Below are 23,641 nucleotides of genomic sequence, written 5' to 3'. Positions count from 1 at the left end.
TCATGTTTCTATTTTTAATTGGAATTATGTATTCTGAGAAATTCTAAGCACCTGAGTGCATCCATCGCTGAGAAGAACACACCAAACAAAGAGAATGAAGGAATCGTGCACCTCATGGCCAGACCAGCAAATATCTGCTGCAAACAGATTATCAAAATAATTAGAAACTACAACAATTTAGCAATACTCAACTGACGGAGAACCACTCTCAAAAATATGAAACACGTCACATAATGTAAATCTAAATTAGAAACACAAAACCCCCTCAATCAGGAAGAACCAAGCAGCAGCGTCTCTGAGGAATATAAATTTCCTCACTTGGTCAGATGCAAGCAAAAACCAGAGGACAACAACCTATCACCCCTCTCGAAAAGGAGGACCTTGAGATCTCGAATGCCGTAGAGGTTTGGCATCCAAGATTTTGGGCTGTCCTCTGCAGAAAGATGAGGTACAGGTTTGTCGTTCCTTGGACCAACTGGGAGAGGGGTTTTCTTCTTGATAGATAAGAGGTTGGAGATGATGGGAGAGGGTGAACCTAAGGCAAGGCAAAAGAAGACTAGAGTGGTTTCTAAGGTATACAAAAGTTTAGGTTTTTTAGGGCACAAAGGATGCACTTAGCTTTTCCATCAATTAATCAAATGCATCAGGGACCAGATTTGCAATTAGAAATCAATGGGATATGCAATAGAGGCTGCCCCAATTTTCTACAGATCATACCCATTCCTGTTACTTCTCTCTTAAAGTAGAAACAAAAATCACTTGCAACAACAAATGAAAACCTATCAGCATATTCAGTTTGAAAACTTGGTTTAATTTGGGTGCATTGTACCATAAACTTTCAGGAGTAACTGCCACGAAGTTAGCTTCACAATGACATACTTGCAAGAGTATCATCTCCTCGTTTAGGAGGCGCAAGTACAGCTAAAGTGATAAACTGTATCAACTTTATGCAAATTGAGAGAAGTAACATCAAACACAACTGAATGTTACAGGAAAAAACGAATGTTTAAGTTCAAAATTTATCGGTACACTGACAACATCTAAAGGATTCTCACATATGGAAAACAGGGGAAGTAGAAACAACTACAGTTATTATCACTCTAAGAAAATTTAAAGAGGAAGTTCGCCGCTGTCAACGATCACAACTTTGCTCTTGGGTGTTCCACCCTGACTTCCTTCAGCTTCAACCTTGTAAACCACATCCATGCCAGACAGCACCTTTCCAAATACAACATGCCTGCCATCCAACCTATAAACATATATTCATAATTAGTCAGGAGTTCTAGCCTCAACAATGCAGTAGTGCATGTCCTCTTTAAGGAAGACTTTTCAGTTCAACCCCTAATCAAGAGGGTGGTAGAACCCTACTTAAATGAGTGCTACCGTGCTATTTGCAATGCATAGTTTGACACCTTCCATTTGAGAGGAAGACCCTCTTTCTATGTCTATATTGGAAATGTTTAGCTTGAGGTCAAAAGAAATTTGATGCATCAAAGATAGGTACAAGCACATAGATAGACAAAAAGTTCAAATATATAGATACGTAACCATATAAACTTTAGCATTTACCTCATGAATTTGATGCAACAAGCAAATAAATGTGCGAACATATGAATACAAAAACAATGCGTTTTGCAGTAGAAGATAGTAGATTTAACAAAAGTATTTATTTGTTTATCAAATATGCATGGATGCACATAACATTACCAGCTAGTTGTCACAGTGGTAATGAAGAATTGTGAACCATTGGTGTCTGGACCAGCATTTGCCATTGACAAAAGCCCTGTACACAAGAGTAAAGCAATTTTTGTTGATATCATATAGGTTCAAATGTAGCTAGGCTCTGAGAATCCATGTCACTCGGAGAAAAAAAAAAAGGTGTAAAAGAGGACAGTACCTGGTCCAGTATGCTTCAGCTTGAAATTCTCATCAGCAAACTTTTCTCCATAAATTGATTCTCCACCTCTTCCATCACCGAGAGTGAAATCACCTCCCTGAAGCATGAAGCTGGGAATAATCCTGTGGAATTTGCTACCCTTGTAATGGAGAGGTTTTCCGCTCTTTCCAATGCCTTTCTCCCCTAAAATTATATGCAAAAGAAAAGGATGTGAGAATACCACATACGAGATTTAGAAGCAACTTCTACAATGGGGATTAATTTCCGACGGTCTAAGACCAAGAAATCATCCCCTCGTTGACTCTTAGCAATGCAGAAAAGAGGAAGGTCTACATTTATATCTACTAATTCTATTCTTCCTACCACTTTTACATGTCACCCGTTACTGAGGTCTAGAAACTTCACCACAACTCATTTAACACACATCAACTACTAAATTCAAAAAAAGGAAATGAAGATAAGCAACTAGTTACCTGTGCAAAGAGCTCGGAAATTTTCTGAAACAAAAAAACCAGAGGAGCAAGTTAGTAACTTCTTCACATGTACCTTCAAAAACACAGAACCCACATAGAAAACAATACATCGACAAAAATACCTGCTGTCTTGGGAACAGCCTTCCCGAAGAGTCCCATGACAATACGACCTGAACCACATTGATCAAATCAGTACCAGTCTCCCTCATCACCCCGAAAAATCTCCATAGCTGAAAACGATTGTGCATTTTCCTAAAACTTTATATTCACAAAAGTCTCTAATCCCATATCTACCAAAGTCATGACCTTTTTCATTTCCGAATTAAGATTTGCATCATATTAACATAACACCAATATCAAATTTAGCATTGAATTTGAGTAACTGATCCAAATTAAGCAAACCCATACCAGCAGGCTTCCCAGCAATTTCAACATCGAAGTAAACCTTGGAAGTCACTTCCTTCAGATCCTCCTTGGATTTCTTTGCCTGAAACAGAATGAACCCGATCACTGATTCCGACCAAGTCTAAGTATTCAAGACTCAAAATTGATGAAGGCCCAGAGATTTAATTGGATGGGTTAGCTGAAATTTGTTACCTCAATTAAAGCTAGGGCTCCGAAGAGGACCAGAGTACAGAGCAGCAACGACGTCGCTCTAGCCATCTCTTTGCTTCAGTCTCTCTCTCACTCTCAGATCAATTCCTCTGCTACTGATTAACAGACGGGAGTGTAGACCCATTTTATATACGAGAGTTTAGAAGGTAGCCCAATAGGATTTTGACACGTCGGAAGGTTTGGGTGTTTCGGCAGGATGCGATTGGTTGAGGCGTGGAGGATGCCGTCGATGAGTTGGATTATTCTTATTGGATTTGAATGGAAATGGGCTGGGGGTCAGTTGGGCCTTAACTAGAGTTGGTTCTTTTTGGAAAAGACGGAACAAAACAAGAGCTTTGTATTGGTCCCAGTAGGAGCAAAACAATCTCAAAGCTAGCCACTTTACTTCACAAAGCTGTTTCTTAATTTGTGTAGCGAATCAGTTCGAGGTTTCCAGACGTTGTTACTGTGGATTTGAGTGTCAGAAATGCTCAAGATGATGCGCAAATCAGTTCGGGGTTTCTCTTCTTGTTATTCTCATTGCAGCAGCAGTAGCAGAAGAGGTATGCCATTTCTACACTCTACTCCTCCTCTTGTTGCTTTGTTTCATTCTCGATCCTCAAAGCCAAGCAAATGTAGAGAAACACAGCTAGGAAATCGACCCTCAAAGTCCAATGTGAGTAATGTTGAGAATGCCTTGATGGTGTTCGATGAAATGCTTCACTCGCGTCCTCTGCCGTCTGTTGTCCTCTTCAATCAAATCTTGACTCAACTTTCCAAATTGAAACACTATTCGGCCGTTATCTCTTTGAATACACAAATGGGTCTCATCGGAATCGCTTCTAATGTTTATACTCTAAATATTATCATTAATTGCTACTGCCATTTGAATCATTTGGGGTTTGGCATATCTGTCTTGGGTCAATTCTTTAAATTGGGTCTTCAACCAAATGTCACCACCTTCAACACTCTAATCCACGGCCTTGTTCTCCAGAATAGAGTGGCTGAGGCAGCACGACTTTTCAGCAAAATGGTGGGGCGAGGTCATTGTCAGCCGGATGTGTTTACTTTCAACACACTAATAAAGGGCTTTTGCATGATTGGAAACAACAGTGCAGCTATGGAATTACTTGGGAAGATGGAAGAAAGAGGATGCGAGCCTAACATAGTTTCCTATAGCACCATCATCGACAGTCATTGTAAGGATACAATAGTTGATGAAGCATTGAACCTCTTCACAGAAATGATTGGTAGAGGTATTGCTCCCGACGTTGTTACTTACAACTCTTTGATTCAAGGAGTCTGCAATATCGGCCAGTGGAAAGAAGCTACAAGGTTGTTGAATGAAATGGTGAGTAAAAATATCTTTCCCGATGTAGTCACCTTCAATGTCTTGGTTGATGCACTTTGTAAGGAGGGGATGGTTGTGGAAGCCAAAAGTGTGGTTGAGATGATGGTTCAAAGACATATTGAGCCTGATATCATTACTTACAACTCACTTCTGTTTGCGAGGAGAAATGGACGAGGCGAAACAAGTCTTTGATCTAATGGTTACGAAGGGCTCCATGGTTAATGTTCGGAGTTGTAACATATTGATAAACGGATACTGTAAGCACAAAAAGATTGATGAGGCCAATAAGGTTTTTCAGGAAATGTGTCGCATGGGACTTGTTCCTAATACCATTACTTATAACACTCTTATCGATGGTTTTTACAAAGCAGGGAGAATACAAGAGGCAGAAAAGTTGTTCTCTGAGATGCAAGGTTGTGGCCAATTTCCAGATCGTCAAACTTATAATATTATACTTGATGGCCTGTGTAACAACCAACAACTTTCTACTGCACTAGAATTACTTAGAGAGATAGAAGGCAACAAGTTGGAACTAGATATTGTAGTTTACAATATTATGATTGAAGGTTTGTGCAAAGCTGGGAACATGGATTCTGCAATGGATGTCTTCTCTGGTTTGTCATTGAAAGGAGTACAGCCTAATGTGAGGACATACAATATAATGATTCATGGATTTTGTAAAGGGGGCTTATTAAGTGAAGCAGAAAAGTTGCTGAGAGAAATGGGAGAGAAAGGTTGCTCTCCAGATGGTTGGACCTATAACATCATAATCCGAGGTTTGTTAAATAACAATGAGGCATCAAAGGCTATGAAACTTATTCAAAAAATGGTAGAGTTGGGTTTCTCTGCAGATGCATCAACTATGGAATTGATAGTTGGTTTACTGTCTATGGATATAGTAGATCCGGCTTTGTTGCTGTTGTTAAAAGATTCATGATAAAATTGATTTGATTGTTTGAAACAGAAGTTAGTCAGTATGAGTAGGAAATATGAGACTTCTGCCCTTTTGACAACTTTGGATGTACTTATATACGTTATCTATTTGATGAGCACCCAATGTCATTTCCTATATCAGATAGCATTGTAGCATTATCATGTCCTTATCTATATAACTTGGAACTTTTATTGCCGTTGACTAATTCTAGCTAAATTGATAAACTGCTAGGTATATGGTGCAATTTCTGAAGAGGAATAGAGTTATGAGTTGATGACCCTTAGACTTAACTTTGGATATTTTATATATTTTATTTATTAACCATCGATTGAAATTACACTGCCATTCTGTATGTGATCCTGACTTTTGCATTTAAGTATTGTCATATCTCTAGCTGCCCAGATTGGCAGATGCATTAGTGTATTACTCATATCTAGCCAGAGAAACTTAGCAGTACTATCATAGCAGTATTGATAAACTAATCGTGATTTCAGCCGCTTTTGCAATAAGGGTATTATTAAATTTACTCTGGCTTGCCAGTTCACCTTGCACATAGCACAAAACTTGCATATTTCACGAAGTATATTAGGAGCACTATATCACATTCATTTGGGTAGAGAAACGCCTATCAGGAGTATAATTATTCTTTCTTTCTAGTCGAGATGTGGTATAATTCTAATGCCCTGAAGAGAATAGTTGCTTTACAATTCAACAAATTAGTGTGATTCTTGTTTGAGGGTAAGGGAGGTGACAGTACCTCTAATCTTTACAATATTTTCTAATGAACATCACAAAATTCTTTATTCAATAAAGATATGTTCTTAAATTGATCATTTTAAGCTAACCCTTGCTTGTTGCATAGGTCCCCTGTTTAGTTCTTCAGAAGAATGTTATGTCATGTATTATCCAGAGATGATAACTAATCGTGTCTTTAATTTGGTTATGCCGACTGCCATGTATGATTAAATGGTTTTTATTATCTGATACTTACTGAGCAGTCACTTAGTTGATCTCCTTTCTAGGTCCTACTTGATCCTACACCAGTTTAGTGAAAGAAAGTGCAACAATAAAAGCCACTCATCTCATGGTAGAATGCCTTTTCATGGAGAAAAAATACTTGTGCTCCTAGATAGTTGGCTCTTGCTTATTCCTTTAGTTATTTTTATTTTTATTTTTTTGAAAAAGTTGAACTGTATGATTAAAGTAATCCGTACGAGAGCCACTCTGATGGCTTTGCACTTGATTTGGCCTAAATATCTACTGAAACATCGGTGAGAAATATCAAGGCAGAAGCCCCCTTCTCCTGTCATTCTAAATTGTCATACAAGCATTCCTGACCAAGCTACCAATGCAGTGCACTGGCTACAAACAGAGTTTGGTAATCCAGAATTATTCTAGGAAACAAAGTGGGTGCAAACGTACTGAATAGACTAGTAAGGAAAGGTAGCAGGGTTGAGCCGCTGAACTTTGCCGGAGTGCACATGTATATAGTTCCACAATGTGCATGTACTTAGCTCTTAAACTTCTTATGATTGAATTTCTATTTGATTTGTGTTTGACTGGTTAGTAATTTTAAAGGTCAATTTAGAGATTTCTTTTGCCTGAGTTTAGCATATGGAAAGTTTAAGGTATACTCCATCTCCTTAAGTAAAGGTCCTGATATATTTTGTTTGTGTTCAACTGTTCAAGTGAAAGAGCTGATTCAAAACATTATTCATTTCTCAATTCTCTTACAAACGATGAGACAATGATAATCTTGTTTATCTACAAGTGCTGTGCTAATTGTATCATAGAAATCTAGGTGGGCGAGGTTGGCGCCACATAGATTTCTCTTTTGGGGAAGAACTATCTGCATAGGATAGGGCAGTGGAATTGGACTGTGTGCCATTTTGATCATTTGTGTAATCACAAGATGAGTATATTTCTCTCCCTAAGAGATCTGGGATATTTTTTCCTATTTTTCATTTTTATATCAATGATTTGAACAGGAAGTACAAAGTAACTGTACCAATGCTGGCCAAACCACCATGCATCCTCAACCACCTCATGACATCTCAAAGAATAGCCTAAACCACCAAGAAAAGTGTCAAGTTGGAAGAACCAGCACTGCAGAAGCGCATAAAAGGGCCGTTTCACCCAAATTAGCCAATTGAACATGAAGTGTCTCGGAAAATGCCATGAATTTGTTGACCAAGTTGTATAAAATGCCTTGATGAGCACCAACACCGGGATTTGGATGAACACACGAACAGATGCCATGAATCTAATCACAAAAAAGACAAGAAGAATTCAATAAAAGAAAAACAAAACCAAGTTACTATACCTACCTATCAAGCCATGATTCCCATCGTTGAAGAAATTAAAATCAATAAATTAACGAAACAAGTATTGAAATTTCGACAATACATGTGTGCATTCCATGCACGCATTGATCTGATGGTGCTTCAACCTCTGCAATAAACAGTAGAAAGTCTCTGCAATGCTCACACACTGTTAGATCAATGCGTGCATGGTAGACAATCCGAACAAGTATTGTTGTGTTTTAGTTTGATATAGACTCGTGTGGTTAAATTGTAGACTCAAAGGATTTCAAATAGTTAGTAATTTCTTTTGCCAAAATTTCAAAAAATAAAATAAAATACACACACAAAGTTCAGTTTATCTATAAAACTAAACAACGCTAAAAGTGGGCAAACTTTTGTTGGATTGGCAAAGCTCCCACTCGTCTAGCAAATCAGTTAAGAGATTGGAGCATCGTTCTTTCAAACAAAGCAGTTCTGGAGTCGAGTCAAAAAAATCTAGCTGGATTTATATGGCACGTGGCGATTTATGATGAAAAGGTTAGGAAGCTCAGGCAAAAAAATAGGTCAGGAGAGGCTCCTCTCCCGTTCAGCCTAATGTGAGGACATACAATATTATGATTCATAGATTTTGTAAAGGACGCTTATTGCGTGAAGCAGAAGATTTGCTTAGAGGAATGGAAAAGAAGGGCTGTTCTCCTAATGGCTGGACCTATAACACAATTATCCGAGGGTTGATTAATAACAATGAGACATCATGGGCTATGGGACTTATTCAAGAAATGGTTGAGAGGGGTTTCTTTGCAGATGCATCAACTATGGAATTGATTGTTTGAAACAAAACTTTCCTAGTATGAGTAGGAAACATGAGACTTCTGCTCTTTGACAACCTTGGATCTACTGTATACGTTATTTATTTGGGAAATAAGCTAATTGACTGTTGTACATTGTATTTATGGTGATCTTTATGTACGTAGCAGTACGGCAGTAGTCATACAGAAATTTTGAATAGTAGGATGTATTTTAATTTTCTTTTGCTTGTTCCTTTTAGTCTGAATAATGTAATTTTGGTATTTTCTCTGGCTTTGGTGGTTTACCTGGATATTCTCCCTTTCAAATAATGTCTTTTACCAAATGGGAAAAAAAAAAAAAAAAAAGAGAGAGAGAGAGCAAGTTATCTAATAAACAATTTGATTAGCAAAATTGTCTGAAACAGAACACAACGAAGCTAGTTCCATCGAAACAGAACTGAGCGTTAAAAGCGAGCAGTTTTTGTTGAATTGACAAAGGCTTTGTCTTCTCTAGCAACTCAGTTAAGAAGTTCGAGCATTGTTCTTCCCAACAAAGCAGTTGTTGAATTGAGTCTGAAGATGATGCGCAGAAAGTGGTATTGCAGCACAAGAGGTATGCTTTATTGTCTTCGCTCTACTGCTTGGGTTGTTTCCGTCTGCAATTTCATGGCCTTGTTTCATTCTCAATCCTCAAATCCAACCGCACCTAGAGAAACCCATCTAGAGAGGCTTGTGAGAAAACCACCTTCAAAACCCACAGTGAGTAATCTTGAGAACGCCCTGAAGGTGTTCGATGAAATGCTTCAAAGGCGTCCTTTGCCTTGTGTTGTCCGCTTCAATCAACTCTTGGGCCAACTTGCTAAACTGAAACACTATTCTCTAGTCCTCTCTTTGATTAGACAAATGCGTCTCATCGGTATCGCTCATGATGTTTATACTCTAAATATTATCATTAATTGCTACTGCCATTTGAATCATATGGGGTTTGGCTTATCTGTCTTGGGCCAATTCTTTAAATTGGGGTTTCAACCAAGTGTCACCACCTTCAACACTCTTATCCACGGCTTTATTCTCAAGAATCGAGTGGCTGATGCAGCGCGAGTTTTCAGCAAAATGGTGGGGGGAGGTCATTGTCAGCCCGATGTGTTTACTTTCAGCACATTAATAAAGGGCTTTTGCATGATTGGAAACAACAGGGCAGCTACTCAATTACTTGGGAAGATGGAAGAAAGAGGATGCGAGCCTGACACAGTTGCCTATAACACCGTCATCGACAGTCTTTGTAAGGATACACTAGTTGATCAAGCATTGAACCTCTTCTCAGAAATGATCACCAGAGGCATTGCTCCAAACATTGTTACTTACAACTCTTTGATTCAAGGAGTCTGCAATATAGGCCAGTGGAAAGAAGCTACAAGGTTGTTGAATGAAATGGTGAGTAAAAATATCTTTCCCAATGTACGGACCTTCAATGTCTTGGTTGATGCACTCTGTAAAGAGGGGATGGTTTTGGAAGCCAAAACTGTGGTTGACATGATGATTCAAAGAGATATTGAGCCTGATGTCATTACTTACAATTCGCTTATGGACGGTTATTGTTTGCTAGGAGAGATGGACGAGGCGAAACAAGTTTTTGATCTAATGGCTAGCAAGGGCTCCATGGTTAATGTTCAGTGTTTTAACATATTGATAAATGGATATTGCAAGGGTAAAAAGATCGATAAGGCTTACAAGATTTTCAAGGAAATGCGTCCTATGAAACTTGTTGCTGATACCGTTACTTATACCACTCTTATTGATGGTTTTTACAAAATGGGGAGAATACAAGAAACAGAAAAGCTGTTTTCTCAGATGCAAGGTTGTGGCCAACATCCAGATATTGAAACTTATGCTGTTTTACTTGATGCCCTATGTAGCAAGCAGCAACTTTCTAAGGCAATAGAATTGCTTAGAGAGATGAAGCACAAGAAGTTGGAACTGAATGTTGTAATTTATAGTATTATTATTGAAGGTTTGTGCAAAGCTGGGAAAATGGATTCCGCAATAGAGGTCTTCTCTGGTTTGTCATCGAAAGGAGTACAACCTAATGTGAGGACGTACAATATAATGATTCATGGATGTAAAGGAGGCTTATTAAATGAAGCAGATAAGTTGCTGAGAGAAATGGGAGAGAGAGGCTGCTCTCCAGATGGTTGGGCCTATAACATCATTATCCGAGGGTTGTTAAATAACAATGACGCATCAAGGGCTATGAGACTTATTCAAGAAATGGTAGAATCGGGTTTCTCTGCAGATGCATCAACTATGGAATTGATAGTTGGTTTATTGTCTATGGATATAGTAGACCCGGCTTTGTTGCCGTTGTTAAAGGATTCATGATAAAATTGATTTGATTTTTGAAACACAAGTTACATAGTATTAGGAAGTATGAGCTTCTGCACTTTTGACAACCTTGGATGTAATATATACGTTACATTTTAATTCATCATTTGAATACCCAATGTCATTTCCTAGATCAGATGGCACTTTCAGCATTGTCATATCCTTATCCATATAACTTGGAACTTTCATTGCTGTTGACTAATTCTAGGTAGATTGATAAACTGCTAGTATATGGTGCTACTCACTACTAAGTATGATTTGTGAATATGCAGATTTGACCTATTTGGTAAATAAGCTGATTAATTTATGGTGTTCAGATGCTAATCATTTGACCTCATCTTGGATTCTTGAAATTGTTGACCAGCAATTTTACTAATTCACTATCAACAATATTACTCAAAACTCATTGGCTAGCAGCAATATAAAGGATGAGCTTTTTGGTCTGGCTTTGTTGTGCTTGTCACCTTTTGGCTTTTGGTTCTTTGGTCACTCTACTAATACTCGTTATTTAGTTGTACCAATTGTTTATTGTTCATTGCTTGTGCAAATTTTCACATGTTTCTTAATCTGAGAACTGAAATGTACACTTTATTACAGTTTCCATATCAGTTATTTCCATGAAATCAAATGTACCCGTTTATTTAAGGTTGCAAAATATTAAAATTTTGACTTATGCAATCAATACTTTTGCTTGTGTCGTGTGTATAGGAGGAAAGGGTCGGATTTGATTAATTCATAAAATGGGTCTGAAACTACCCAAGTTTCAGCTTCTGCAAGCAGTCAAGGAAAGTCTAAACTTCTTACTTGTCCTGTTGTTTTTATGATTTTTATTCTGTTGTTACCTAATGAACTTAGTTTACTAATGACTTGAGCATCTAGGTGACCTGGTTTGTTTGGATTGTTTGGGGTTTTGATGTTCCTCACCTGCAGCATCCATGACTTTTATTCTTGGGTTCTTTGGATCCGCAGATTTACAACTGGGCCAAAATTGCTCACGTCTCATACGAACTAATCCATTCTTTGTTCAGACCATTAAGGAGATTCGCCTGATTTTCATTTTTATAATTCTCATTTGATCTGTCATCCACTCATCTATTGTTGCCTTTTCCTTCTGCTGCAGCTGTTAAGTCTGCACTAAACTAACTTGGTGTATAAACAGACACAAGAACTTGAGGGTACAAAACCCTGGTCAATTTTATAGGGATTCCACACACCTCCTCCTCTAGTTTTTGATGCCTCGAAGGCAGTAGCTTCTTCAAACTAGTGTAATTCTTGTTTAATCGTAGTTATGTGTCAGCAATTCTGATTTTCAACATCAGTTTGTAAAACAAACACCCACAAAGTTGTTTATTCAATAAAGAACTGTATTCAAACTTGAGCATTTGTGCTTACCCCAGATATATTGCTAATCTTCACACTTATCTTTTGCATAGTTCAGGTGTCCTGATGAGTGCTTAATCTGAATAATGTTCTGTCATATTATATTATCTAGTGCATGTATACCTGTTACTTGATCATTTCTTTGACTATAAAGATTCCTGAGTTGGGTTTTATTGGAATTCTGTTAGATCACAGGAAGATTGGTTGTATATCTCTTATGTAGTTGTATTAAGGATCAGTGAGACAAATGGAATGGACTTGAAATTTCAGATGCCTGTTTGGTTTATGGTTTACAAAGAAGAAAGCCCCCATTATTTGGAAACTTCACTACTAGTGTATATCCAATAAAAAGCGTAGTTAGCATCATGGATGCTTTTATTGACGTGTTAATTGTCCAAAGTCTACTTTTAACTGATTCTTGCAAAAATGATGTATCCTACTGTATCTTTTAAATAATATATTGTTGTTGCTTTGGTACTTACAGTTGCCGTCAGCAAATGAAAAATGCCAACTTTGAGGATGCTGCATTAGAGCAGATTCAGGAGATAAAGATTAGGATATGCATCAGTTATCCAATGTAGATTGTTTCAGGACTGTTAGGTTGTCCCGGCTCTCAAATCTCTATGTAGCTCTTGTTTGTTGTACTACATCATCTGCGGAATGGAATTGAATATTGTTGAAATAATGGAACTGTATGATTAAAGTTAATTCGCAGTATGAGGAGTCGATCTGATCTAAAACTTTTGTTTGACTTTTGCTTTTTGCTTGAGATGGATGATATTTTTATGTCTTCTATATGTGTAAGATATGCTGTGAGCCTGTGACTAATTGTAGCATAGATTGTAGGGATTTATCTGTTGGTGGGCAAGGCAAACAGTGTTGCCGCCCTGTTGGTTCATGAGGCGGGTGCTGATAGAGCTTGTTGAGCTTTGTTGGAAATGGGGGATTACGATTCCCAGAGATCTCATTTTCTTATGATAACTGGATTTAGCCCAAGGTCAGTTACAGTAATAGAAGTACTTTCTAGTAATACTGTAGCTGGAGATTGAGAAGTTGAGTCAGTTAACTTCTTGTAGTGGCGGTTGTCCACCGAACTATATATGCTTCAGTTTTGAGAAAGCTGAGTTTGTCAATGCCTCGATTTCATTTCAGCAAAGACAGAGACGCAAGAAATCATATGTTTGTACATTTTCGATTTCCTCATCCCACGGTATCAATATGTAGAGTAGTTGAATTTATAGGAAAGCCATTGAAGTTACTAATAAGTTGTACAATTTTCTGGTGAAAGATTGTACTATTATGTGAAGCTTTTCTCGGGAATATATGGGTACTGTTTCCCCAGTGCATGAATTGTAAGGTATGAAGATTCGAGAGTAGCTGCTACAAGGAACGCTAGGCCACATTGGTCATTTTACAGAAAAAGAAAAAAGAAAAAAGGAAAAAGAAAAAACTGTTGAAGAACAATCGAAAACTAAACAGAGAGAAGGAGAGAGTGTAGATGGAGAGATTGAAGAGTGAATTGGTGAGTTTATTCTTCTCACATTTGAGGGTTTATATAGGGATAAAAAGCATAGAAAATACACTATTATAACCCCCACATTCCATTACACTTATCTCTTTACTATTGTACCTAATATATGATATAGACATTAATAGTATAAAATCAATTACACTATAACACTCTCCCTTGGATATATCATGTTTAATAGTATTGTCTTGGTGATGCGCTTCTAAGTTGCCTCGTTAAAAAAAAAAAAAAAAAACATTGCCAAGTAATAAAACTCTGTGGGAAAAAACAATCATGGTCGAAGGAGAAAAAGAGCACAACGCGCATGAGTGTGGAGTAGCAATACCGTATCTTTGGAGATAAGTGGAGTCTTCTTATCAGCATCATAAGTAGGTAGTATGTCTACGAGAGGGATGCAGTATAAGTGGGGCGACCATACTAAAGATGTGCCTCATTAAAACCTTGCCAGGTAAAAACCCAGTGGGAAAAATAACATTGGACGAAGGACAAAAGAGTACACGATGGTCTGGATATTCCTCCTAATTTCAACTCCCCCTGATAATTACAATTATGGGAGTTCAGATAACTTTCTCAATCCGATGCTCTTCACATGTTTCTCGAAGGTGGATTTTGGTAACGACTTAGTAAATAAGTCTGCTATATTATCCTCTGATCGGATTTGATTTACTTCAATATTTAGAAGTGATTGTTGTTGTTGATTATAAAAGAACTTAGGCAATATATGCTTGGTGTTGTCGCCTTTAATGAAACCTAACTTCATTTGTTCAATACAAGCTGCATTATCCTCATAAATGCATGTAGGTTCATCCGTGGTAGACTTCAAACCACAACTTCCTCGAATATGTCTAATTATAGACCTTAGCCATATGCATTCACGCACAGCTTCATGTAGAGCGATAATCTCTGCATGATTTGAGGAAGTAGCAACAAGGGTCTGTTTTGTAGACCTCCAAGATATCGCGGTGCTTCCCATGGTAAAGACATAACCTGTTTGGGAGAGACGTTTGTGAGGGTCAGAGAGATACCCTGCATCAGCAAAGCCCATCAAAACATCATTTTTGTTTTGATGGAGGGGAGGAGGAGAACGTTGGCTACCATGGACGGTGTCGCCAGCGCCTTTATTTTGGAAGGTGGCCTTTTGCCTTGTGGGGTTCGATCCCATGCTTCTGTCTTTTCTTTTCTCTCTGTAGGGATAAAACAAGCCCATATCAATCATACCTCTTAAGTATCGAAAAATTGTCTTTATACCAACCCAATGGCGGAGTGTTGGCGCAGAACTATGTCGAGCTAACAAGTTCACTGCGAATGAGATATCTGGTCTTGTGCATTGAGCTAAATACAATAATGCGCCTATTGCACTTAGATAGGATATTTAAGCCTCTAATAAATCCTCGTCCTCATCCTTTGGACGAAATGGATCTTTTCTGGGCTCAAGACTACGGCCGATCATGGGAGTACTCACAGGCTTTGCTTTATCTTCATTAAAGCGCCTTAGTAATTTTTGAGTATACGCTGACTGATGGATCATAATCCCATCTCTACGGTGCTCGAGTTCTATTCCGAGACAAAACCGTGTTTTCCCAAGATCTTTCATCTCAAATTCGGATTTCAAATATTTAGCAGTTTCTTTTAACTCTTCTAGAGTTCCAATTAGGTTCATGTCATCGACATAAACTGCTACAATTGCAAATCCGAAACTTGTTCTTTTAATGAACACGCATGGGCATATTTCATTGTTAACATATCCCTTTCCAATCAAGTAGTCACTTAGACGGTTATACCACATCCGTCCGGATTGTTTCAATCCGTATAGTGAGCGTCTTAATTTTATTGAAAACTCGCTCCGTGGTTTAGAGCCACTTGATTTGGGTAATTGAAGTCCATCTGGAACCTTCATATATATCTCTGAATCTAGATCTCCATAGAGATATGTTGTAACTACATCCATAAGCTGCATGTCTAGTTTTTCGGAAACTACCAAACTGACAAGGTAGCGGAACAATATAATGTCCATTATGGGAGAATATGTCTCCTCGTAGTCGATTCCAGGGCGCTGTGAGAAACCTTGCGCCACAAGGCGGGCTTTGTATCTAACAACCTCATCTTTCTCATTACGCTTTCTAACAAAGACCCATTTATGGCCAACAGGCTTTATATTTGGGGGTGTCAGCATTATAGGCCCAAATACCTGTCTCTTTGTTAGTGAATCCAATTCAGTCTGGATCGCATCTTTCCATTTAGGCCAATCTGCTCTTCGTTGACATTCTTCAACAAAGCGCGGTTCGATATCATCGTTTTCTATAATTCCTTTTGCAATATGATATGCAAATGCATCATCAATAGTCATAGAATTTCTATCCATTATCACATGTATACTGTTGTAATTCATGGAGATCTCTCTATTCTCTGGAATTGGTTCTGTTATTGGAGCGTCCTCCAATGATGTCTCTTGGACATAACCATAATCCGGAATATTCTCATGAGATGGATTATTTGTATCGATGATTAATGGATTATTTTGTGCCAAACTCGCTTTCTTTCTTGGGCGAGAATCCATCGAACCTTTGGGCCTCCCGAGCTTCCTGGCAGGAGTCGTGGTCCTAGCCACTGCGTCACCCATATAGGGGATGTTGGCGCTATTCTCATAATGTATTTTTGAGATGGCGTCATGTCCTCTAGTTTTAGGGACATCAATCCTTGCAGGCACATTTGCAGTAGGTATGTGTGATCTCGTCACTTTAGCGATATCAGAAAACGCATCAGGCATTGATTCTGCCACGTTCTGAAGATCGAGAATTCTCCGCACTTCAATTTCGGACTGTGCAGTTTTGGGGTCAAGATGAGACAAAGTGGGGACAGACCACGACAAATCCTGTCGTTTCTGTTGAACATTAGTGTTCATATCTCCCCCTAACGGCGGGAAGACCGTCTCATCAAAGTGACAATCCGCAAATCTTGCGGTAAATAGATCGCCTGTCAAGGGTTCTATGTAGCGGATAATGGTTGGAGAGTCATATCCAACATAAAGGCCTAATCGTCTTTGAGGACCCATTTTGGTGCACTGTGGCGGCGCAATTGGCACATAGACTGCACACCCAAATATGTGTAAGTGTGAGACATCAGGCTCATACCCAGTCACCATCTGAGACGCAGAAAAGGGTTGGGTGGCAGTGGGCCCCAGACGAATAAGCACAGCTGCGTGCAATATTGCATAACCCTAAGCAGAGATAGGGAGATTGGTGCGCATGACCAATGCTCTAGCAACCATTTGAAGTCTTTTAATGGCAGCTTCTGCGAGACCATTTTGGGTGTGTACATGAGGGATAGGGTGTTCAACCTCTATCCCAATGGACATGCAATAATCATCAAAAGTCTTTGATGTAAACTCTCCAGCATTGTCAAGACGAATTGACTTAATAGGATGATCAGGGTGGTGAGCCCTTAACTTAATGATTTGTGCTAGGAGTTTAGCAAATGCAGCATTTCTTGTGGATAATAGCATGACATGTGACCAACGTGTCGATGCGTCAACCAACACCATAAAATATCTAAATGGTCCGCAAGTTGGTTGGATAGGTCCACAAATATCACCTTGTATTCTTTGCAAGAATGGTATATTGTTTTTAGTGTCCTTTGCATAGGATGGTCTCGATCCTACCTTTGCTAAAGAGCAAGCTTTGCAAAACGAATTATATGTTTCAGAAGTAACTCTTTGGACCAATCTTTGGTTCGTACTTCTTTTCGTTTTTAATATACGGAGCATCATATCATGACATGGATGTCTCAAATGATCGTGCCAAAGCCTGTATGTGTCAGAATCCCATAAATTTTCATTCATGATATGGTTGGATTCAATGACTCTAATAGTGGTTGCATACAATCCACTAGAGCGACACACTAGTTTCTCTAATACTCGTGTATTTCCGTAGTTATTAGAGGTGATGCAAAGGAACTCTTGTCCATTCTCACAATGTGTTTTCACATGAAGATCATTGGCTCTTATATCTTTAAAACTCAATAGGGTTCTTCCGGCCCTTGGAGCATATAGAGCTTCGGCAACATTAATATTTGTGCCATTTGGTAACAGAAATTGAGGTGGTCCTCGACCATGAATCAATTTTGATGGTCCTGCCATCGTTGTTACGGAGGATCGACTAGGCGTCATCCATAAAAATAATTGCCTATGTCGTAATATAGTATGTGTGGTACCACTATCAAGATGGCATTCCAATTCTCCGGAAAACATACTGAAAAAAATAAAGTTCGGAATATTAACACATGTCTTATGACATAATGCGATACTTTATTAGTAAGGAAAATTTCCAATGATTACATCATGGTTTTTCCAAAGTCCATTCCAAAAATCAAACCTAGACAAATTGTAGTCACTCAATCCGTTTGGTAACTCCAATAAAATATGACCAGGGAAGTAGAGAGATGTTGGTGGAGCGAGGCTCACTTAAATACCCCGATCTCAATCACTTTCCTAGACATCATATTTCATTGGGTGCGCCAGTAGAGAAAGAGTTAATACAATTGTCATTTATTGACTAAGGCATATTTGCCGTTCTTGGAAAATAGAAATGACTATTCTAATCAAAGTCTGCAGCATCTTTGTGCTCTTCATCTATAGCTTTGAAGTCCTCAATGGTGAGATTGACATCTTCACCATTTTCATCTTCTGCAAGGTAAACTTCTTGCTCTCTCAGGTCCCTATATGCCCTGTATTTTGCAACTAGTTGGTCACTTGCCTTGCATAGCTTGAACCAATGCTCAGTTGATCCACATCGATAACACAAATCATTGTGGTTGCCTCCCTTTAATTGAGGTGCACGTTGTGCATTTTGTGGATATTCCCTAGGAGGGTTTTGGCTGCTACTACCACGTCTTATGCGGCGACCTCCACGGCCCATGTTGCCACCACGGCTCATGGTGCTACTTCCACGGCCCATGGTGTTGCCATATCCACTTCTCCCACGTGTGGAGTTACCATCACGTGTGCCTGCTCTAAAGTTACAGTTTCCTTCCTTATTGGAGCGGTTATATGGACCCATTTGTCCTTCATATCCTCTGTTATTAGGGTACCGTTCCTTGCGTCCTCTTTTGGGTGCGCTATAATTCGCCTCACGAACGCTCTTGGTTCTGACGGGCCTTGAATTATAATTCTTTATGAGGATGTTGTCGTGCTTCTCAGATACCGACAAAATATTTATAAGCTCATTAAACCTCGTAATTCGTCCAGCATTGAAGTCAGTGCGATATTGCTTTGACAGTACAATTGCATCGACGGGGAAGGTGGAGAGAGTCTTCTCAATTAGCTCTTCTTCTGTGATAGGTTTGTTACAGAACCTCAACATGCATGGCTTTGAGGCGAAGAGCTTCTGAATTGTATTCAGAAACAGACTTGAAGTCGGAGAAACATATATTGTTCCACTGAACCTTCAAGTCAGGGAGGAGGGTATCTTGGATATTGCCAAAACGCTCCTCTAGCGCTACCCAGAGCTCTCTTGCATTCTTGATGGACATATACTCTAACCTGAGTGCTTTGTCCATATGACGTCACATCAATATAACTGCATGAACATGCTTTGTCGGTGTTCGAGCGAACACAAGATCCGGGTTAGGTACCTGGATTATAGGCAATATTCCTTGTGAAGTGGGGTGGTTCTCAACATCGGTGACCCAACTGTGGTATTCTGAGCCTGTTGAGTCGAGCATGGGAAAATCGAGTCTAGGTTCATTCGACATCCTGAAAATAAGGAGAAGATATATTAGTTTCGGAGTTTAAACTTCCACGAAAACTAAAATAACAAGATTTCCGAGCTATGCTACCAATAAATCAATTTCCAAGATATTTGGATTAGACCGAAACAATCGATGCTTACGGACGCTCTTTAGTCCGAAGTCTTATGAACACTCTTAGTTCATCGATTACGAATGCTCTTAGTTCATTTAGTGTGAATTTCTATAATTCCGCTTTTTCAATTGTAAGTTTTCAAGAAAAGAAAAAAAAAAGAATAAAAAGGAGTAAAAACTCAAAAGCGGAAACTTTTAGTAAAGAATACCTTGAAATAGTGTTGTCGGAAAGTCGCCGAAAAAGTGTCCGGGAAGTCGCCGGAAAAGTGTCGGAAAGTCGCCGGAAAAGTGGCCGGAAAGTTGTCCGGAAAGTTGCTCGGCAGGTGCCGGCAGGAGCTGTCGGCAGGTGCTCGGCAGGTTGCTCGGCAAGTGCTCGGTAGGTCCCTGGCAGATGTCGGCAGGAGCTGTCGGCAGGTCTCGGCAGGTGCTATCGACAGGTCTCGGCAGGTGCTGTCGACAGGTCTCGGCAGGTGCTGTCGACAGGTCTCGGCAGATGCGCTCGGCAGGTCTCGGCAGGTGCTGTCGACAGGTCTCGGTAGATCCGCTCGGCAGGGTTTCGGCAGGTGTCGGCAGGGCTTCGGCAGGACTCGACAGCGGTCCGGCAGCGGTTCAATTTTTCCGGTGGCCGGTTCAGTGGGTTTCCGGCCGGTTCTGGAGGTTCTGAAACCGGTTCTGGACTTCTTGGATCAAGAGCTTTGATATGTGATAGGGTTTGGAGGTTTTTTTTTTTTGTAGGTTTAGGAAAATGACTTCGATCGGATGATGAACTTCCTCTACTCTTGTTTTTTCGATTCTAATTCTAGAGCGTCGTGCTAATAACGTGTTGAAGAACAATCGAAAACTAAACAGAGAGAAGGAGAGAGTGTAGATGGAGAGATTGAAGAGTGAATTTGTGAGTTTATTCTTCTCACATTGGAGGGTTTATATAGGGATAAAAAGCATAGAAAATACACTATTATAACCTCCACATTTCATTACACTTATCTCTTTACTATTATACATAATACATGATATAGACATTAATAGTATAAAATCAATTACACTATAACAAAAACTAAAAACATGTAAATTGAGTGCATATTAGTACAGGAGCACCAAAGAAGCGAGTAGCAATTGGCAAAGCAAGCAACTTGTATTCTGGAATCCAAGGATACATATACATATAACAGAGACTTGAAGACTTGAGCTTTCTCAAGCAAACCCACACCCATTCGAAACAAACTCGAGACGCAGAGATGCTGAAAATGATGGGCAAGACATCTTTTTCTTCTTCTTCTTGTTATTCTTATTGCAGAAGCACCAGAGGTATGCTGTTTCTTCACTCTACTCCTATTGTTGCTTTGTTTCATTCTAAATCCTCAAAGCCAACCAAATCTAGACAAACCCAGCTGGTAAAGCCCAGAGTGAGTAATGTTGAGCATGCCTTGAAGGTGTTCGATGAAATGCTTCACTCGCGTCCCCTACCTTCTGCTGTCCGCTTCACTCAGATCTTGACTCAACTTGCTAGACTGAAACATTATTCTGCGGTCATCTCTTTGAATAGGGAAATGAGTCTCCAAGGAATCGCTTTGGATGCTTATACTCTAACCATTATCATCAATTGCTACTGTCATTTGAACCAAATGGGGTATGCCCTGTCTGTCTTGGGCCAATTCTTCAAATCGGGTCTTCAACCAGATGTTGCAACGTTCACCACTCTAATCCACGGCTTTGTTCTCCAAAATAGAGTGGCTGAGGCAGCAAGACTTTTCAGCAAAATGGTGGGGAGAGGTCATTGTCAGCCCAATGTGTTTACTTTCAACACACTAGTGAAGGGCTTTTGCATGATTGGAAACAACAGGGCAGCTATTCAGTTACTTGGGAAGATGGAAGAAAGAGGATGCGAGCCTAACATAGTTACCTATAACACCATTATCGACAGTCTTTGTAAGGATACACTAGTTGATCAAGCATTGAACCTCTTCTCAGAAATGATTACCAGAGGCATTGCTCCAGATGTTGTTACTTACAATTCTTTGATTGACGGAGTCTGCAGACTAGGCAAGTGGAAAGAAGCTAAAAGGCTGTTGAATGAAATGGTGAGTAAAAATATCTTCCCGAATGTACGCACCTTCAGTGTCTTGGTTGACGCACTTTGTAAGGAAGGGATGGTCGCGGAAGCCAAAAGTGTGGTTGAGATGATGATTCAAAGAGGAATTGAGCCTGATATAGTTACATACAGTTCCCTTATGGACGGTTACTGTTTGCGAGGAGAAATGGATGAGGCAAGACAAGTTTTTGATCTTATGATTAGCAAGGGCTCCATGGTTGATGTTCAGAGTTGTAGCATATTGATTAACGGATATTGCAAGGGTAAAAAGATCGATCAGGCTAACAAGATTTTCAAGGAAATGCGTCGTATGGAACTTGTCCCTAATACCGTTACTTATACAACTCTTATTGATGGTTTTTGCAAAGTGGGGAGAATACAAGAAGCAGAAAAACTGTTCTCTCAGATGCAAGGCTGTGGCCAATATCCAAATGTTCAAACTTATGCTGTTTTACTTGATGCCCTATGTAGCAACCAGCAACTTCCCAAGGCAATGGAATTGCTTAGAGAGATGAAAGACAAGAAATTGGAACTAAGTATTGTAGTTTACACTACTATCATTGAAGGTTTGTGCAAAGCTGGGAAAATGGATTCTGCAATAGAGGTCTTCTCTGGTTTGTCATCTAAAGGAGTACAGCCTAATGTGAGGACATACAATATAATGATTCATGGATTTTGTAAAGGGGGTTTATTAAATGAAGCAGATAAGTTGCTGAGAGAAATGGGAGAGAGAGGCTGCTCTCCAGATGGTTGGACCTATAACATCATTATCCGAGGGTTGTTAAATAACAATGACGCATCAAGTGCTATGAGACTTATTCAAGAAATGGTAGAATCGGGTTTCTCTGCAGATGCATCAACTATGGAATTGATAGTTGGTTTATTGTCTATGGATATAGTAGATCCGTCTTTGTTGCCGTTGTTAAAAGATTCATGATAAAGTTGATTTGAATGTTTGAAACAGAACTTTCTTAGTTTGAGGAGGAAATGTGAGAGTTCTGCACCTTTTAAAACCTTGGATCTACTTTTACACGTTATCGATTAATTCATCATTTGAACACCCAATGTCATTTCCTATATCAGATAGCATTTTAGCATTATCATGTCCTTATCTATATAACTCGGAACTTTTATTGCTGTTGACTAATTCTAGCTAAATTGATAAACTGCTAGTTATATGATGCAATTTCTGAAGAGGAATAGAGTTATGAGTTGATGACCCTTAGCCGTAGCTTTGGATATATTTTATATATTTTATTTATTAACCATCGATTGAAATTATACTGTCATTTTGTATGTGATCCTGACTTTTGCATTTAAGTATTGTCATTTATCACCCAGATTGGCAGATGCATTAGTATATTACTCATATCCCGCCAGAGAAACTTAGCAGTACTATCATATGGGGAACTATCTAACATTTGAGGGTATTAAGTAAATATATATTTCAAGTTGTGTGAAACCTAGAATTCTACCCCCTTTCAAAAAAAAAACCTAGAATTCTACATACGTTACGCTACATAGGCTATTAAGGAAATGTCTCTTATAATAACTAGTACACTCGTTATCATCTTATGATGCATTCTAAGTCTATAATTTCATCATGTCTTCTTCTGTTTACCTAATCATGATTTCAGCCGCTTTTGCATAAGGGTATTATTAAATTTACTCTGGCTTGCCAGTTCACCTTGCACATAGCACAAAACTTGCATATTTCACGAAGTATATTAGGAGCACTATTTCACATTCATTTGGGTAGAGAAACGCCTATCAGGAGTGTAATTATTCTTTCTTTCTAGTCCAGATGTGGTAGAATTCTAATACCCTGAAGAGAATAGTTGCTTTACAATTCAACAAACTAGTGTGTTTCATGTTTGAGGGCAAGGTAGATGACAGTACCTGTAATCTTTACAATATTTTCTAATGAATATCACATTTATCTTTATTCAATAAAGATATGTTCTTAATTTGATCATTTTAAGCTAACCCTTACTTGTTGCATAGGTCCCCTGTTTAGTTCTTCAGAAGAATGTTATGTCATGTATTATCCAGAGATGATAACTAAC

General features: G+C 39.0%; 3 protein-coding genes and 1 pseudogene across 3 annotated transcripts; 3 read left to right on the top strand and 1 right to left on the bottom strand.

Moving 5' to 3' along the window:
• Positions 1-929: 929 nt before the first annotated feature.
• On the bottom strand, positions 930-3,115 carry LOC133731743 (peptidyl-prolyl cis-trans isomerase CYP19-4). Its single transcript, XM_062159154.1, has 7 exons — positions 2,968-3,115; positions 2,779-2,857; positions 2,493-2,540; positions 2,371-2,394; positions 1,898-2,080; positions 1,708-1,783; positions 930-1,249 (listed from the first exon to the last, which is right to left on the bottom strand). The coding sequence occupies exons 1-7, from the start codon at positions 3,031-3,033 to the stop codon at positions 1,111-1,113; spliced, it is 615 nt and encodes a 204-aa protein (XP_062015138.1). The 5' UTR covers positions 3,034-3,115; the 3' UTR covers positions 930-1,110.
• A 207-nt stretch (positions 3,116-3,322) lies between these two features.
• LOC133732779 (pentatricopeptide repeat-containing protein At1g12300, mitochondrial-like) lies at positions 3,323-5,320 on the top strand (annotated as a pseudogene).
• A 3,493-nt stretch (positions 5,321-8,813) lies between these two features.
• LOC133732812 (pentatricopeptide repeat-containing protein At1g63330-like) lies at positions 8,814-10,742 on the top strand. The gene has a single exon (XM_062160404.1). The coding sequence runs from the start codon at positions 8,920-8,922 to the stop codon at positions 10,717-10,719; it is 1,800 nt and encodes a 599-aa protein (XP_062016388.1). The 5' UTR covers positions 8,814-8,919; the 3' UTR covers positions 10,720-10,742.
• A 9,887-nt stretch (positions 10,743-20,629) lies between these two features.
• LOC133733326 (putative pentatricopeptide repeat-containing protein At1g12700, mitochondrial) lies at positions 20,630-22,631 on the top strand. Its single transcript, XM_062160970.1, has one exon. It carries the CDS (start codon positions 20,722-20,724, stop codon positions 22,510-22,512), a length of 1,791 nt encoding a protein of 596 aa, XP_062016954.1. The 5' UTR covers positions 20,630-20,721; the 3' UTR covers positions 22,513-22,631.
• Positions 22,632-23,641: the final 1,010 nt, after the last annotated feature.

The sequence above is a fragment of the Rosa rugosa genome, chromosome 2 (genome assembly GCF_958449725.1).
Source record: "Rosa rugosa chromosome 2, drRosRugo1.1, whole genome shotgun sequence".
Classification (NCBI taxonomy): Eukaryota; Viridiplantae; Streptophyta; class Magnoliopsida; order Rosales; family Rosaceae; genus Rosa; species Rosa rugosa.
Note: the sequence above shows the minus strand (reverse complement) of the source record. Positions and strands in the feature narration are given on the sequence as shown.